The sequence below is a fragment of the Leiobunum rupestre genome, chromosome 1, assembly GCF_980474605.1.
Source record: "Leiobunum rupestre chromosome 1, qqLeiRupe1.1.hap1, whole genome shotgun sequence".
Classification (NCBI taxonomy): Eukaryota; Metazoa; Arthropoda; class Arachnida; order Opiliones; family Sclerosomatidae; genus Leiobunum; species Leiobunum rupestre.
Genome location: NC_143384.1, coordinates 9970126 through 9989730, shown reverse-complemented (window position 1 = coordinate 9989730; position 19605 = coordinate 9970126). Strand labels below are relative to the sequence as shown.

At 35.5% G+C, this 19605-nt stretch overlaps 1 protein-coding gene across 1 annotated transcript; it reads right to left on the bottom strand.

The window, feature by feature from the left end:
- Positions 1–3112: 3112 nt before the first annotated feature.
- LOC149961062 (uncharacterized) lies at positions 3113–11336 on the bottom strand. Its single transcript, XM_090153583.1, has 8 exons — positions 11215–11336; positions 11056–11156; positions 10690–10998; positions 10427–10636; positions 10264–10374; positions 10018–10160; positions 9681–9958; positions 3113–3137 (listed from the first exon to the last, which is right to left on the bottom strand). The coding sequence occupies exons 1-8, from the start codon at positions 11334–11336 to the stop codon at positions 3113–3115; spliced, it is 1299 nt and encodes a 432-aa protein (XP_090009709.1).
- Positions 11337–19605: the final 8269 nt, after the last annotated feature.

Genomic DNA, 19605 nt, shown 5'->3' with positions numbered 1-19605 from the left:
TGTTCGATTTCGGAACGTGGAAGTAATTTAGTGAAGCTTAGAATTTATTTTCCAATCCATGAAAATATTATTCAATTTTAGGAATTAGTGAGTACACTGAAAATTTTAGAATTTGAGATTAAATATTTTATCAGAAAAATGCCTGGACCGACGGTATATTTAAAATATGAAATAGGTGCAGTAGACCGAATAATTTTAGAATTTTTATGTCGGAATCATAACGGTGATAAAAAATGTTCAAGTCATTATTAAATACTTAGAAATGTGAAATTAAATGTCAATAAATTAGGCAATACAGTAAGAAACGATGTAAAAATTGTGAACTGTAATTTAATTTCGATTCTAGATATTCAGACCTGACATAATGGCAAGAGTAAACCAGACACATCCTTTCTCTTACTGTAAAAAAAAAATTGTGGCGACGATATATTTCTGAAGAACGACGCTGTGTACATCAGTAGAAGGAAAGTGAGGTCGACCCGTCAGTCCCAGGTTCAGGTTTAGGTTCGGGATCGAGATCCGGGATTTAAGGGTGAAATGGGGGTAAAATCATCGAAAAGTCAATGTATTTATGATATTTCTCGCGACGATTTGTTTTCCCACATATCAACATATTGTGTTCAGGCCAGCTTGTTCATTTATATCTGCTTATCTTGAAAGACACTTGAACGTATATCTTATCGCGTTTTATCGTACGGAATAAGTTGAAATGATGTAAAAAGTGATAACCTAGGCGGCGCGCGCGGATTCCCCGGGAGGCGCGGTTAATTTGAATTTAAGAGTGTTTTGACGTCATGGAATATGGGACGCGGTTAACGTGCGTGGATTGGGGCGCGGTTAATTTGAATTTAAAACATGGATTTGAGTGTTTTGACGTCACGGAATATTCGTTGTTAAAATGACCTAGAATGGAAATATTTTTAAACTTAATTTTAATATCATTGTAGTACTTAAATATGCTTGGCACTTGAACCTATCTCACGAGTATTTCAAACGAATATTAAGTTTAAGTATGAGAAACGTATCGTTCTCTCACGAGTATTTCAAACGAATATTAAGTTTAAGTATGAGAAACGTATCGTTCTCAAGTATTGTAATTGTACACGTGATTCCGTATGAGGACCGGGTAAATTCCTATATACGTAACGCGATACACTTCAAAATGCGTATACGTAGAATGGAATTAATTTTAAACTCCGTTTTAATAAATAAGATATCGAAGATAAATAATTTCAGAGTATAAAAAGGGAAAACCGTATAATAGTAAGACCATATTTAGAAAGTTCACCATCTGAATTGTATTGGAAGTGACTCCGAGGAACCTTAAAATGTAAGTAGGAATACTCAGTGATAATTCTTAACTTTGTCTTAATGTATTTATTTTATAGGAATTGTTCATTTCCTGTGTCTGCTGACAAAGGGTTAATCGTTTATGCAGATGAAACCATCTACTGCGGTCTATTGGATTTAACAAAGGGTATCAAACTAACAGAAGCGGAACTTCAAGAGCTATGGACAAAGAAAGATGCTATTGAAGCTTATTTCAATAACGAAGCTGAAACTTCGTGGGTTTTCACAGGTTCTGAAACCAAACGGTTTTCGGTTCATAGATTTGCCGAACAAAAGGTTTTAGATGTTAGACAAATGTACCATAGTTACGGAGTAAACTATGGAAAACTATTACCGACTAAAGAGGGGGTAGCTTTCGCTCAATCTTCTTGGTTGAATTTCCTCGACCAGTACGAGTCTATTCAGAAGTGTTTAAAGCAAATCAAGGAAATAAAGGAGGCGATGACTAACGTTGTAATTAAACAATTACACGAAGCTCTTAAGAAAGCGTGCAATGGCTGCCAAATTGATCATCCATCTCAACTCCAGCATGATTGTATCATGACGGATTATTCTAAGCGTGTAGATTTGCATTTTTATGAAATAATTATGTCGGTAGATTGTGAAAATATTATTGAAATGTTTACTATTCGCTGTGAATTGTCAAAAGAAATTTTAAATAATATAATGTCACTAATAATATGCAATGCTAAAAACTTGTTAAAAAACTAATAAAATTGATTGCACTAATGCTCCGATTCTCATTAACCATTATGGATTTAAGCTTACAACATCCAATGAATGGGCTTGTAGCCGGGTCCACCCAATGCGGAAAGTCATTCCTGGTGGGACGGTTGATTCAACATAAGAAGACCTGTATATGCCCTCCTCCGGAGAGGATAATATGGTGTTATACCGAGTATCAGCCGAAACTATTTCAATCAATATTAGAACACACACCTTCAGTCGAGTTTCACGAAGGGTTACTCGATGTTAATATATTAAACCCGCAAATTAGGAATTTAGTTATTTTAGACGATTTATTATGCGAGATATCTAATAATAAAGATGTAACTAATTTATTTATTCGTGGATCTCATCACAGAAACACCTCCGTACTAATTTTAATGCAAAACCTTTATTATCCTGGAAAAGAAATAAGAACTTTAAATTTAAATGCTCATTATCTATTTATTTTTAAATCACCACGAGATAAATCAACAATTTATCATCTCGCGAGGCAGATATCTCCAACCAATAGCAAATACGTTATTGATGCGTTTCAACAAGCTACGTCACGGAAATTTGGGTATTTATTAGTTGACTTGAAACCTCACACCCCAGATCAGTATTTACTACGAACAGGTTTAATACCGGGTGAAGAATCGGCTGTCTTTATTCCAAAATGAAGTGTATTATAGAAGGGATTTTTTTTAGGGTTAATCGAGAGTGGATTATTAAAGAATTAGCTTACGTAGTATTAGAAACTGAAGAATCGGAAGTGTTTACTTTCAAATCTCCATGCCCTTTCAAAGAGCTCTCAAACGAAGATAAAAGACAATGCAGATGGATATCTCATAACATTTGTCATCTTCGATGGGATGACGGCGAACGTCCTTACAGAACGAGACGTGACATTTGCAATCAGATAGCGGAAAAAGCGACTTCGTTTTTCACCAAAGGTTTAGAAAAAGCTGCAGTATTATCGACACTCCTCGGTGTTCCAGTAACTAACATCGAAGATACCGGTTGTCCTAAATTATCAGAACTAGAAGACGTTGAATTAGACTGTCCTTTCCATTCCGAAACTGTTCATTGCGCTTTAAGAAAGGCTAAGAAAATCTCTAAATGGATGTCTCAAAACGAGTTAAGAAAAACATAGACTTTCTACGTTTCCTAACATCCTGTAATCTAAATCAAAGAAAGACAGCTATTAAATACGCTAGCCAGGAAGCTATATTAGCCCTCGTTGAATGTTGTATAAATGTATTGCACGGAACAATTGAACTGTCAGAACATCATCGTAAGCGGTTAAAGAAACATAGCGCGGTTATACGAAACGTGTCGAAGAAGAACCCTTTATCAAAACGACGAAAGATTCTGGTACAAAAGGGTGGTTTTCTTCCATTTTTATTAGCGCCACTGCTATCTATCGTTAGCTCAGTCGCCGGAAGTGCAATAAGCCGAGCTATAAACCGATGATGGCTCGAAAAATGCTTCTAGTACCTGAAGATGTAATGGAGAGATTAAAAAACAATACACCTTCCAAAACAGAAGAAACACCTGAACTTCAAAAAGAGAAGACACTCGATGATGAAATGAAATCTATTCTAGATAATCCAGATTTAAACGAATCAGAGAAATTAGCATTATACAATCAAACTCTCCAACGACGGTTAACTTACGTACGTAAAGAGCAAATCTCTCCCGTTATTGAAAACTCTGAACGACCTAAAACTTGGTTCGCGCAAATATCTTATTCTCTACCTGCAACTTATGTTAGTGATGCAATTTCATTATACCGAGCGACTACGGAAGATCCGAGATATATTAGATGGACTAACTCAGGAGAGCTTTCTATTCGAGGACAAGTGATTGGAGGATCTAATATAATCGATCTTTTGTATGACGCTGTGAGAAAAACGCCTGGAACAGTGATTGATCCTATAGGAGTTACTGAGTTTTACGAGGGCATTCATAAGTCAAATATTTCAAAACGTTTAATTAAAAATCCTGTAAGATTGACACTGTTAAAAACATTCGCTGTATTTCATACACCACCAAGTAGTTCAATGTTATCATCATCTTCACCTAGTCCTCTAAGACCTTGGATACATACTAAATAAAATATATTAACCTGATAATTTTGTTCTCATTTCATAGTATAAGCCTACAATGGAAGGTTGTACAGAAACGGTCTCTTTAGGACTTTTAGCCTATTTATCACAATCATTTTCAAAATCACCGAAAATTATCACAGCTGTATTAATTATCATAGTTATTATAATATTAGAATTATTTAATTTCCTTTTTTGGCGTTACATGCCATTACATCAAAATATTACCCAATATGGAGAAAGAACTTGAGCAGATCTATACTAACCCCGCAGACCCAGGGTCATTCGCTGGAGTTCGAGCGCTCTATAATTCAGCTCGACATAAAGGTTTAAAGGTTTCATTGGAAAAAGTAAAACAATTTCTAATAAAGCAGGATACATATACGCTGCATAAACCTGCTAGAAGACGATTCAAACGAAATCGAACTATTGTTTATGGAATTGACGAACAGTGGCAAGCGGACTTGGCAGATTTTCAGAAGCTGTCTAAATATAATTCAGGATCTCGCTATGTATTATGTATTATCGACATATTTAGCAAATACGCTATGGCTGTAGAGGTTAAAAATAAGAAAGGTGTAACAATTTTAGAAGCGTTACGTAACGTTTTTGAAAAAGGCCGTCAACCGAAAAGAATTCAAAGTGATCATGGAAACGAATTTGTCTGTCAAGAAGTGCAGAGTGAATTACAACGAAGGAACATTAAATTTTTCGCTACCCGATCGGAAATGAAAGCGTCCATTATTGAAAGATTCATTAGAAGTTTTAAATCTCGTTTATATCGCTATTTCACGCAGAATAACACCCTTAAATATATCGACGTGTTAGATGATATTATAAACGCTTATAACAATAGTTATCACAGATCAATTAAATGTAAACCCGCGGAAGTTACTCTAGATAACTCTGCTAAAATATGGAAAAATCTTTACGGTTCGGTAAATTTTTCTCCTCCGTTAACATACGCGTTTGAAATTGGAGATATTTGTAGAATAAGTAGAAATTTATCAATTTTCGATAAGAAATATAACCCGAATTTTACTACAGAATTGTTTAAAATAGCTGAGAGACTACCACGTGACCCACCTGTATATAAGCTGATGGATTTAAATTCTAACCCCATTTTAGGAGTATTCTATCGAGAGGAGGTTCAGATTGTTGGTCGAGATTTAAAAGACTGTTACTTCATAATCGAAAAAGTAATAAAAAAGAGGAAAAAATCGGACGGCCGCGTAGAACTGTATGTCAAGTGGCAAGATTACGACCCTACATTTAATTCTTGGATACAAGAAGTGGATTTAAAATGAGTTTTTACGTAACGCTACCTTCAGATTCCTCGTCATTATATTACCAAGATAATAGCGTTGGTAAATTTCGAACGTATTTAGCTGAACCGTTAAGATTTGAGGAACAGTACGAAGTTGGGTTAGCGGAAATAAGCTATCCTCGGACATGGCATAACGTTCGAAAACCTAATCTATTGGTTATTAAAGACCCTCTCGAATATGATAAAATGACTGATAACCCTCTAGTTAAAGACCCTCTCGAATATGATAAAATAATTGAAGTTCCCGCGGGTTTTTATAAAACTCCGGAAGAACTATTACATGTTATGAACGTCCACAACCAAGAAGAAGATCAAGTTACATTCGCTTATTTAAATTATTCTAATCGAATTAAAGTTAAATTGCAACCGAAAATCAGAGCTGTAATTGGCCCCGATCTATCGATTTTACTAGGTTTTAAGGATAGAAGAGATAATGATTTCACCATTTTAAATTCAATGATAACCCCCTACCCAGTTGATATGAACGCTGGGTTACATTCCTTATTCGTTTATTCTGATCTGGTTGAAAATAGCGTTGTTGGGGATAGTTTAGCACCTCTATTAAGAATCATAAGCGTCGAAGAGAAAGCCGAGTCTAATGGGAAAACAACTACAAAAATATTTTCACAACCTCATTACCTACCAGTCGTGTGTAATAATATTAAGACTATAGAGATTAATATAACAGATGATTTAGGTGAGCCAATACAGTTTCATAGTGGAAAAGCTCACGTTGTATTACATTTTAAACCCCGTAAAATGTGGACTTCACTATAAACCTTTAATCATTCAGGACACACCCTCATTCTAGCTTAAGAGAGCGAACAGTTAACATCATGAGGTCTGAATATTCGCCTTCAAGAACTGATTATGAAAGTTACTATTTAAACCAGGTTGGTTTCGGTGGAATACCTGTATATAGAGGTTTAGCCGTGCAAAGAGGACATGGACTAGGAAATATATTATCTTCAGCGTTTAGATTCGCGGTACCTTTACTGAAGAAAGGCGCTTCTTACTTGGGGAAAAAACTTTTAAGTACCGGAGCGAAAGTAGCGACCGATGTTGTTAGCGGAGTCCCAATTAAAACAGCGCTTAAATCGCATTCTATTAACGCTGGAAGGGAAACTTTAGCTTCAGCAGCTGATGAAGCCATGAGACTAACATCTTCAGCTAAGGATCATATTAAAAGAATGACGGGTTCCGGAAATAAAAGGAAACGAACTCAGTCGAAAAGTGCCATTTCAACAGCAGGCAGGATAGCGAAAGGACGGTTCCCTAAACGTTCCGATATATTCTCATAATGTCCCTTTTACACCCGCACTCAGTTGAGTGTATAAATTCCGAGCTAGATTTGTTTCAAGTACCTATGACACAATCTTCGATTATTGGTGGAGAATGGGTTGAGTATAATCCAATATCAAATATAGTTGATAACGCATCAATTACATTTTCTATCAACGGTAACTCTGAAACGTATATAGACCTTTCACAAACTTTGCTGCACGTTCGAGTTAAGGTAACTAAAGATAATGGTCAACTACCGCAACCCGCGGTACCAGGTGTTGCGGGTGGGGCCGCCGGAACTCCAGCCGACAATATCGCCCCCGAGAATTTGTTTCTTCATTCGCTTTTTAGCGACGTCCACGTATTTCTTAATGAAAGATCAGTAACACCTTCCAGTCAAAATTACGCTTATAAAAGTATGATACAAACTTTATTAACGTTCGGAGATTCTGCGAAAAAAAGTTATTTAACAAGTTCACTTTTCTATCGGGATACGCCTGGAAAGTTCGATTCATTTTTCGATAACGATGGTTTCTCTAAACGAGCGAGTTTAGCGCAAAAAGGGGCGATTGACTTGTTAGGCGTAGTCCATACTGATTTATGTCAACAACCACGCTTTTTATTAAATATGGTTGATTTGAAATTTAAATTCGATAAAAATAGAGCAGCTTTTTGCGTTCATTCCGACGTAAAATGTAAAGTGGAGATTTTATCAGCTTCCCTTTATCTGAGGAAAGTTAAAGTGATACCGGAACTATCGCTCGCTCAAGCCAAGGCGTTACAATATGGAACCGCTAAATATCCTGTAACTCGTTCGGAGTGCACCTCATTTTCTATACCCGCTGGTCTTATGGCTAGTGTGCAAGATCATTTATTTACCGGACAAGCACCTAAGAAAGTTGTTATCGGGTTTGTGGAACAAAAAGCGTTTCTAGGAGATTTGAAAAAATCTCCGTACAACTTTCAACATTTCGATTTATCAAGCATTGGATTGTACATTGACGGTAGCAGCGTCCCTCATAAGGCGTTATCTCTAAACTTTGAGGAAAATCTATATATTCAAGCGTATTGCAATCTTTTCATTCAAACTAATCAGTGGAACGTAGATGAAGGGAATCAGATAAGTCGGGAAGATTACCCTAACGGAAATTGTTTATTCGCGTACAATTTAACCTCGGATCTTAATAACAACGCTAATCACTTGCATCTTGTAAAAAACAGTAACCTGAGATTAGAATTAAAATTTGCAAAACCGTTACCGGAGACGATTTCCATTCTAATTTACGCTGAGTTTCAAAATTTGATTGAAATTGATAAAAATCGAACCGTGATTTTCGATTACAGTAATTAATGGATTCGCTACAGATAACTAAAATTCTTGAAAAAGATTTAAGTACTAAAAGTATATTTCAAGGCGTGTTCGCAGCTGACAAGCTACCTAAATACGTAAAAATATTCCCTTCTCTATTTATTGTAAATACCGATACGAGTGCTGAACCTGGAGAACACTGGGTTCTAATATATTTTTCTAAACATAAAAATTGTGAATTCATGGATTCCTTTGGAAACCCGCCAGATTATTTTAAATTTAATGACTTTATTGAACGAAACAGTAAAACTGTAACTTTTAATTCTAATCAATTACAGAGTAATTCTAGTAATACGTGTGGAGCATTCTGTATCTATTTTGCTATAAACAGGTGTAAAGGAATCGAAATGTATAACATTGTGTCTAGGTTTAAGAAAGATAAATATGTAAACGATAAAATGATTAAAGAGTTCATGTGCAAAATGTATTCAATAAAATAATTTTTTACAATTTATAGCAATAGCAGTTTTTTTTTATATATACATAAATACAAGCATTCATTATAATTTTTCAATATCTTTATGACCGTGCGCTAATGTACGAACCCCGCAGGGTAGAATGTATCTCTTATCATCATTTGGTGATAAACAAAGTTTTCTAGTATTTAAAGTAAATAGTTCATGCTTGAAACTAGCTATACGCATCATCTCGGCTGACATGGTTTCTTGATTAAAAAGACAACGTTCATAGTCTTCGTGGCGGATGACGTTTCTAATAACGTTCATGGCAACACCCTTACAAACCTTTTTATGGTTTAAAATTGACTCTAAAGATTTCCCCAATCGCAACTCCTTTTCTATCTCTTCAGCGGTCTTAGACTCCCCGTACAATTTAATAGAATAAAGCTTTGGACGAAGTCCTACAAAGCTTTGAATTAACTGCGAATTTGTCTCGTCTTTAAAATAACCGAGAGCTTTTTTATTCTGATTAGAATGAAGGAAATGCGAAGGTGGATAATCAGAGAAGTCAAAGCGGTGTTTATGAACTTCAAAGTCTTTATAAACATCATCCGTCTTAATGTTGTACGTTAGACTGTCTGTAAATATTTTATATATTAGTACTATTTAAATAAAAAATGCATATTAAATTAAATTACCAGTGTCTGTAAATAATAGTGATGCTTTGTCCCCGTACGTATTTTTTATGAATCCATACTGGAACCGATACATGAGCTCCTTGGATAAATCTAGAATGGTGAATCCGGTAAATATAGGCCGGTTAAGAACAATTTTAGCTCTCTTCTTATGAGCGCCGGCTAACTCTTCATTAAAGATGGTAAAGTGTTCAAACTGCGGGGAACTTGTAACTTTTAACATTCTTTCTGGTTTATGAATCAACTCGAAATTTATATGCTTCCGTAAATTTTCCATTGTTTTTCTAAAGAATTAAATGAAGTAAGGGAAAAAACAGCAATAAATTATTTAAATTGATTTACCCGAAAACAGAGTTAACCATTAGTTTCCAGAAATTCTTTTCAAATGAACTCTTGGATAATTTCCTCTGTTCAGTGTTGAATCTAACATATTTTTCTAACCATTTTCCTTGAGTGAAGGTTAGAGCTCGATGAACCTTGGTTATTTTCAAACCTAATTCTACATAATATTTTAAATTGCGGTAATGTACTATGTATTTCTCTTTATTATTTAAATTAGGAAGAAGTTTTGGTAGACTTTGATTCTCCTTAATATTTAATTTTCCTAAGAGATCTTTGGAGTATGGAGATAGCATATCATGTGTAATAACTTTAGATTCCGCCGCTACTGGGAGATCGTTATGTAAGTCATGCAACTCTGGAGGATATTCAAGATCCACCTGCAAAGGAAACAATTCTTTAAAAAAATAATTCAATAATTATAACACTTGTTATTTACCTCTAAAATGTATCCGTTTTCAACGTTATTGGGAATACTCAGAATATTTTCACAGAGTGTTTGCAAATCATCCTCCTGAACCCACTGGAAGTCGCCTAGCGGTAGTGGTTCACACATAACAGCACCGTACAAATTATTAGCATCTTCAATTAAGTTAAATTAAGTTAATTAATATAATTAAAATTAAAATAATTAAAATAAAAAAAAATAAAAAAAATTATATATTTTTTTAAAAATTTAAATTACCTAAATAGCATATATAACTGCTCTCTTTAGACGAATCATATGTGTCGGGCATATATTTGTTATTCGCTTCAGAATAACGAGTTGAGATCATTGAAACACCGCCTCGAATACCTAAAAATTCAATGTAAATACAAAAAATATTTAAAATATCAAAAAGCGTTACCCTTTTCAATAAATAAGTGTTGATCTATATCAAGTATGAGATCGAGGCGAACATCGGTCATCTTCAAAGCTGCTTGCCAGGCTAAACCTGGTGCGGTGTAAGCGTGAGCGGGATCTAATTTATAATGAGTTATAGATAATGTTCTAAAATTTTCAAAAACGTCGGCTAAGAGCAACGCATCGCTTTTCACATAGAGGTCGGTGTATTCCCCTACGAAAACCGAGGTTAAGAGATTTGAAATATTTATACTATAGTAATTTTACCTAATGTTTGAATATTAAACGCTGTCCAAACATTTTGGGCGTGTAAATAATCAGATTCTAAAATATTTTGATTTTTCAATGAACTGAAAAACGCTTCTCTAGGTGGCAGCATCGTCTCGTCAAATTTCTTTTCATCGTCCATATACTCGTACGGGTAGACTCCCTTCCGCAAAAGCAGTTGAACTTTATCACTTTCAAAATATTTCTTAACAATCTGAAATTTACTGGCTCCTTCCAAAACGAGATTAGATACTAGAGCATCGAGGCTATCGCTTAGAAATCGATAAGAGTCTAAAAACCGAAATCTCCCTAAAAATAATAATAAAATTACTGTTAAGGTTAAATCCATAATTAAATATATTTTACCTAGTTTGAGTGAAATATAATTTTCGCTAGTGGAAGGAATACAGTCAAGTGTCTGTTCCTTAAAATGACCAATCTCCTGACATATAAGATGTAAATCGTATCTATGAAGATTTATTATTATTAGGTTTATTTCCTGGATAATTAACTTAATAAATTCACCTGCTAAGGTTATGAAGGAAAATAGGGATAAATTCTGGAACTTTCTTTTGAAGATTACAGAGGTTATGCGCTGGCCCCCTATATTTACCGCTGAAATGACAATGATCTCGAACAGCGGGCATATTTCCCTGATTTAGCTGTTTCTGACAAATGTAGCAATGCGTAGCAGCTTGAAACTGTTCCTCCTCCTCCGGGGTAATAATCATTGGTACATTGGTCTCAATGAGTTCCATCAACTCCTTCTCTAATTCTAGAATAGACTCCAGAAATCTTCGAGTTGCATCTTGACCTCGATAGCAATCGGTTCGAACAGGTACACCTATAAGTCTTCTCTTATAATATATCTAAAAGGGAATTTTGCCAAATAATTTACCGTTAGGTCCAACAAGCACCCACGAATACGCGCAGCTGATGTGCATGTTTACTTTGCTGGTATTTAAATCGGGATCTAGATCACATCCTTGAACTCTCGGTAGGATTGCTTCAAAATCGGCGTAAAATACATACTGCACCTAATAATTTCATTTCATTAAGAGTTAAATTAAATAATTTTTATTTTTACTTTTTCCGTCCACTCATATTTATCAAAATAAAGCGTCTTCTTCTTGGTAGGGAAAACTGTTTTTTGGACGCCGTGGGTGACGCATTCTTCGATATGCGCATCACGTCGCTGTTCAGCGTTGTTTCCGCTGAATCGGTGAAGACACATTCTAATGCAGAAAATAATTAGTAGATTGCAAACTAATATATTGGAAACTAAATTACCTGCAATAATAACTTGTATTTCTGTGTTTTGTTAGATGCTGTAGCAGTTTTCCTAGGTCTCGTATAAGACAGTAATGTCTATTCCCATCGTCAATATCTTTAGTTTCATCGGTGATGTATAGCAAATCAACCTCCCTTTCCTCACCACACTTGTTAGCGCTTACGTAAAGGGGGAATATATCTCCCGAGAAGCCAAAAACAGATATTGATAAATTATTCATTAATTCAAATTTTTTAAGTTCCATAGTGTTTAATTTGAAAGGAAAAGATATGCCACTGGTATCAAGTTCATTTTCATAAGGTCTATATTTGGTAACACGGTGAGGGTTTTGAGTCCAAGGAACTGGGTGAAGTTTAGCTAGAATTGACCAGAGAAAACATTTCTCATCATTTTCGTTTCTAATATTAAGAATCGCACGACGTTGAGATAGTTTTTCAGGTAGTTCCATATACGATGACCCCCGTAACGGCTGGTAAGATGCTACATTTAATTCTACATACAGAATACGATCAATTACCCAACCCGATCCTATCAAAAATATAATGTTTTAGTTCAAAATATAACTTTTATATTTAGTACATATACCTGTCGCTTCAAAGTTTTCCGCTGCTGACTGTATTGTTTCAATGCAGTCGTCCAGCTGGTTTTCAATGACATCGAGCGTTAATGTTGTTTGCATAGTGCTCCGGAAGTAGGGTCGTACTTCCGCTCTTTGTTCCATACCTCCTAAGGGTCTCATATAAACCGATCTTACGAGTAGGAACCACTTAATTCCACGTTTACTAGCCAGTCTTTCTACTAAAAATTTACGGAAAGCGGCTCGGTAACGTCCAATAAACATCCCCGCATCAATATCATAATCTTCGGCATTGTAACGGATAGAGGCTAGCGTATCATTCAAAGCCTGAACCATACTTGGGGATGCTGGTGGTGTTTCATCAAGTATTGGTGAGGCGGGAACAGGTGATGGTGTTAGAATGTCTGGTAAAGCTGATGTAGATGGCTGTGTACGGGTAGATTCCAGTTGAATGCCTTGAAGCAAACTAGGTGACGGTGGACGGGTTGGTGATGGCGAACGTTGCATTGGCGACGGTGTGCGAGACAGGTCCATGGGTTCGGAAGGGCCGGGTGCGTTCAAGTCATGAGTTCGTTGATGGCTCTTGAAATTTTCCAATCTAGCAACAGTCTTACCACATACTTCACAGACAAACTTATGTCTATCACCGTGCACTTCTCTAACATGCCGATTTAAGGGGGACTTGGTAGCGAAACTTTTCGCGCACGTAGGACATGTATACTGAGCTTTAGGCATATTGAATATAGCTACCGCAGTTAACCGTGGAATGACCTCCCACAACCCTATACAACCCCTTTTATAGTATATTCAAGTATCATTTGAGAACGATACGTTTCTCATACTTAAACTTGAAATATTCGTTTGAAATACTCGTGAGATAGATTCAAGTGACAATCATATTTAAGTACTACAATGATATTAAAATGAAGTTTAAAAATATTTCCATTCTACTTTAACAACGAATATTCCATGACGTCAAAACACTCTAAAATTTAAATTAACCGCGCCTCCCGGGGAATCCGCGCGCGCCGCCTAGGTTATCACTTTTTACATCATTTCAACTTATTTCGTACGATAAAACGCAATAAGATATACGTTCAAGTGTCTTTCAAGATAAGCAGATATAAATGAACAAGCTGGCCTGAACACAATATGTTGATATGTGGGAAAACAAATCGTCGCGAGAAATATCATAAATACATTGACTTTTCGATGATTTTACCCCCCTTTCACCCTTAAATCCCGGATCTCGATCCCGAACCTAAACCTGAACCTGGGACTGACGGGTCGACCTCACTTTCCTTCTACTTACATCACTCATAAAAAACACGCTGAATATTTTTGTAAGCATACCTTCACGCAGGAAATGAGAGTGAACTATGGGCGTGAACATTTTTTCGAAAGATATACTGGATACTCTTTACACAAGTTTATAACACAAGTACAAAGAGAACTCATAGCGAAAAGGTTCGTCTTACTTTCGATATTATTTTTGGGTAACGTAAGCGAGGTTATTTATTATAGTAAGGTTTCATACGTAAGAACATATGACCGCCAACAGTTTATTGAACTCACCAAGTGAGACCGGCATTATACGTTTTTGTTTGGAAATTTGGAAACGGAACCGTTAAACAGGGTGTCTCAGGGCGATAAAAGCAGTTTTATCAAAACAAAATTCATCTAGAGTTCTGTAATTTTCAGGGTATATTTATTTCCAAAGGACCATTTTATATTTTTATATTTCAGAAAAGTTGGAAAAGATGTGGTTGTTTAAAAAAAATATTTTCACCGATAGGCGTCAGACAAAACGTTTCATTGACAAATTTGGAGAACGTTCTCTCGAACCTACAAATGAAATTTGTTCCATCGGAAAGAGGTTAATTTTCACTTAGATATTACCTTATGTACAAGTTGCTAAAAGTCGGACCCATTTCTTAATTAAGCTATAAGCAAAATAGTATTCAATGAACCAAATAATAAGTTACCTATTCAATCAAACAATTAAACATTTAAGACCTTCTAGATACATGAGGATATGCTACTTGTCTATAAAGAAAGCATAAATATATTGTCTTTTATTGACTTTAAACAAATGGTATTAAGGATATGAAGTTTAAAAGAGTTAAGAAGGTCAGAAGAGTTATTTAAGGCTATGGATCAATAATTCCTCCTGCTGCGATGCAGTTCTCGGCCCAAATAAGCAAATTGAGAAATGACCTAATAATCATATCAGGAGTCACGAAACGGCATGCGTCGATGATTCTCTGGCGGAAGTCGTCCACAGTGATTACAGGCGTTCGATATACGTGATCCGAGATTAAACCCCACAGGAAGAAGTCTTAAGAAGGCTTAAGTCTGGTGATCTTGCAGACCATGGAACGAGACCGTTTTGGCCAATCCATCATTTGGGGAATTCCACGTTCTGATATTCCACAAAATCTTTAGAAAGAGTATTCCAGTAGATGTAGAAAATTCGGATATTCGTGTGCAATGTTCAGAAGTATTAAGTTGCCAAAGTCAAATCTTTGTTCGATATCCCCATAATGCAGTGCTTGATGGAGGGTTGCCCGGAAAAGATGGAAGTGGTGGTGATCAGGAACTCTCCAGACATAACCCCTGGATTACCTTATGTCGTTGCTGACAGTCTTGACGGTTGATCGAGGGTAGCAGCAAAGTAGGTCAGTATCTTCCATGATGATGGGATGATAACCTCGGATTGACATAAACATAAAATTCAAAGTCAAAAACCACTCGGAACACAGTGTGGTGATAAGGTATACTATTAGTATAGCGCCTTCTGAACTATTGGCTAGCTTTAGTAGAATTATTGCTGCCTTCACCAAGAACCAATTCTTGCATAAACGCACACTGTTCCTAAGTATAACCAAGCATACTTAATTAAAATGAACAACGTTTCAGAATGATTTCAAATACAGAAGACGTGACTTTAAATACTAAATGTAAAATAAATATTTTTTGCATTAAAATTCGCCAAATAACATGTCTTGTTGTATCTACAAGGTTTTAACTGTCAAATTTTTTTATTTAAAAAAACACTTAGAATTTGTTACACTGAATAGAATTATGCTCATTACTTATTTTAAAAATAGCTCCAGAAAGACTATTTTACGTAGTACCAACTTTATTAAGGTCATAGCGTAATATCTAAAAAGGAAATGAATTTTTTCTATGGAACAAAAGGGCCCCGGGAAGGGACGTTTTAACGGTTTTATAAATTATCGTAACTTTACGAGGATCGTAAAGTTTAACAGACGAAACTGCGTTGTACCGTATAATATGAGGAGTTGATAGCTCACAAGTTCCGCACCAGCTTGGTTGTTCGTGCAAAGCTAGTGTTTCTAAATCAATTTTTAATTTTCATGAAAGGCTATAAAATCCTCTACTTTAACAAGTGAAAATATTTCTTTCACTCCACCACCTAGAACCAGTGTAGGAAGGTTCATTGGTACCCTTTACTATTGCCTTTTTCGGGTTACCACCCTCAGTACGCCAGCAAGTGTGGATGGTGGCGGTGGTGTAGACGCTTTAGAATATTCAATGAAGAGACGTGTTAAAATGAGATACATAATCTTGTTTAGCTTCCCAAATTGACGAGCTTGCAGGATGAAAAAAGTTTAGAAGAGAGTTGCCCGCAGATATTGTTACATTTCAATTAGGTCACGTAAAAACTATTAAGTTGTACTATTACTTGTAGTTTCATAAACAGATGCGAAAGCAATGGATAGCGAAAAGTCATGTCCTCCACCTACAACGAAACCTAGAACTCAGTTTCGTGTTTCACCACGAAAAGCAACTGATGAAGGTGTATCCAGTCCCAAAGGACAATCTTAAAGTGGTATTGCTGTACACATTTTGCAAGAGTCAACAGGGTTTCCACATGTGCAAAGTTTGGTGCACACGCTAGCAGCTTTTCCGTTTTCTGGGTGTTATGGTGTATAACAGCACAACAGAAAGCAGAGCAGGGAAACAGAAAACCAGGTTTTAGAATTTGAAAATTAAAAAAAAAACTTAATAAAAAACTGGGTATTAAATTTTAGTGGAAAAGAGTTATAAATATAACTACACTTTAAAGTAAAAATTGCGTAATTTAGGGTCAAATGTTCAGGGAAAACAGAAAACTCGAGAGCATTTGAATGATAATAATTGTGGCTACCCTGAAATGTCAAATGATGCTCAGTTAATTAAGTTTTTTTTTAAACCTTGATTAATTTACGTATAACTATACTGTATACATGTAAAAGGTTCACGTGACAATTCAAAAGGAAGTCACAAAAGGCAAGCTTCCAGAATACCAAAACCTACGCCTAGTTTAACAGCTGCTGGCACCTAAGACCCAACAGCTCAGTCAGTTGTGAATAATCAAGAAAGGTTAAATGAAATTTTGGGGTCAATACTTTCCGAAATGGTAGCCAAACGGTCACTAGTTGCCTAACTTGCCATTGCATTTTCCAATTAGAATTAGTTCGAGAATGTAAATAGAAATCTTATTGGCATTCACAACACTCGATATACATGTATAGTACCTGTTGAAAATTTGATTGATCCTGCAAATCTTTACCCTGCTATCACATCAATTCCCAGTACAGAGCCTGACCTTCGCGACGAGGGATGGTTCTCATTAGCCAAGGCTCTAGGGAATAGCCACTGTCCCCTATGAGACCTGACCCTTCCTAATTCGCAGTTAGCCCAAATGCTTGCATCATGAGTGCTCCCGGGCCACTCCGCTACAACGTCCAGAATGCGGTGGTTGGCATCACATATCAGATGGACGTTGATTGAATAGCGTTTTTTTGCGGTTCTTGTAAACGTGGGCACCGGGACCAGATGGCTTTTGGATAGGTATGTGGGTGCAGTCGATGCATCCGATGACTCCAGGAAGTTTGATCTTCTTGAAGAATCCAAGAGACGTTTCTTGAAGTTCTTCCTGAGTAGATGGCAATTGAACATATCGGCGCATTCGCTGGTTGATAGAATTTGTAACACGACCAAAAATCCTTGATACTGTGGGTCTCTCCACCATCATTGGCCGTCACCCCCTCTAGCGGATGAAATCGCTACTAACGATCCGCAGGGTGTCACCTTAATAAATTCATTATGGAGCTTAAAACTCTTATTCTATGAAAAAAGCACTCGGGTATTGAATTGTTGCATGTCACTGTTGAGAAATAATTTTTATATTTGGAAGTATTGTATCATTTGTTTTTACAGGATTCACATGTTTTGGGACACTGGACATTACGTTCGATCGCTTCAGTTACTCAACGGCGGCACATGCTCGAAACACCTTTTTAAATCGCCGCAGCTAACCTACCAGTCGCTTTCATTTTTCGATATTACTGGCCTCTTGTATCTGTACTCATTTGTTTCGTCTTTGGAACTGCTTCTTTGTTTATGTGAATTTGGATTGACCAAATTTACTTCTCTAAAGAAGAAATATGTTAATGTATTTCTATAATTATTATTTGAAATTAAACCAAATTAACTCCGGCCGAACATGATTTCCTATGGGAATCGACGGTACACTGGAAGGCAGGAAAAAATATAACTTTTTGTTCACTTTTAGAAAAAAGACAATTAGTTTCAAGGTTTTTTATGCCCACGATTCAGCATTAGGGAGGCTAGCGGCATTATTCTTACTGTCAACAATGATTGTGTAATACATTAAAATTGCAATACTATACAAGAGTTACTCAACAGTAAATAAGAGGAAACTAATGGAAGCCGTGTTACAAAAATCAAAAATAATATTTCGTAAAGCATCGCCTCAAACTAGTTTTAAATCTTTTCAGTGTAAATAAATGTATTTTTTATAAATAAATTTGGTTGATATGCATTTATTTATGCTTAAATAATTATTTAAAAAATAAAATAACCATTATCTTGTGTAAAATAATTGTACTCAACATTTAAAAACTTAAGCCTTTGCACTCCTGTACGTATAGGGGAATAACTTTCTTATATAATCATTAATCATTCGGGATCGATTAGTTTTTATATATTTAATGTAAGCTATCACATAGTACTAACTATTATTACTAAACATTTTTCTTAAAGTTAATGGTTCATTTGGTTGAGCTGCTTTTAATAATGTGTACATTGTTTATTAAAATATTAAAATAACCATATTATTTTTAAATGAATTTTATTTCACTTTTAAAAACTTATGCCTACGTATGCTTGAATATAACACGGTTAGAGCTGCACTATCAAAAATTCCCAGTAAATTAATTATATAGTATCAATTATTATTATTAACTATTTTAATCATTGTTAACTATTGTCAACTATTAAGGGCCTTACCGTTTAATAAAATTTTGAAATTGGCCCCTCAAAGATAAAGATTAGTATGACATATCTCATAGTCTATGGGAAAGATAACTCCTTGATCAGTAGAGATGTGGGTTTAAGAAATATTTCGCTGGCCTGCTTGTATCTTGGATAAATTATTTTTACCAGCTTTTTGCCGCATCATTGTTGTCAAATTTTAAAAGCTTTCTGTCGCATCACTATTATCGAAATTAAATATTGTACATAAATGGAAATAATTAGATAAGCGTTCTTGCAAGGATATTCATTCTCTATTTTTAATCAATATTACATAACGAAACTGATCTGTAACAACGTTTTAACTTGTTCAGTTTTCAGAAATAGCTTTGTCTTTCAATTTCAATATTAATGACCTTATGAGAAAATAACCAATTACATTCCGAGGATCTAGTCAATTTAAAATAAGTAATTCAGTTGCCGTACATTGTGAACCCAAAGTTACGACTGAATGACTTATTTCAATTCGACTAGGTCTTTCTTGAAAGTCAATTTAACAATTCAAACAGACTACTGCAGTGGAACTGTACACATTTCATCAGGCCTTTCTAGAAAGAAATGTGGTCATTTTAATGTCACTCTTTTTTACTACCAGCGGGTACTTGACTTGTGAGGATCTTCAGTTTTTCATGATGCATACCAAATTTAAATACTGATGTATAATTCTACTTTAAACCAGAAGTTTAAAATAATAAGTGCAGAC

Coding starts and splice junctions, on each gene's coding strand:
- LOC149961062 (XM_090153583.1), bottom strand. CDS start 11,336: ATGCCCGCTGTTCGAGATCATTGTCATTTCAGCGGTAAATATAGGGGG. Junction 10,161..10,263: donor CAGTTATATATGCTATTTAG/GTAATTTAAATT, acceptor ACTTAATTGAAG/ATGCTAATAATTTGTACGGT. Junction 3,138..9,680: donor ACCTTCACTCAAGGAAAATG/GTTAGAAAAATA, acceptor CGCAATGAACAG/TTTCGGAATGGAAAGGACAG.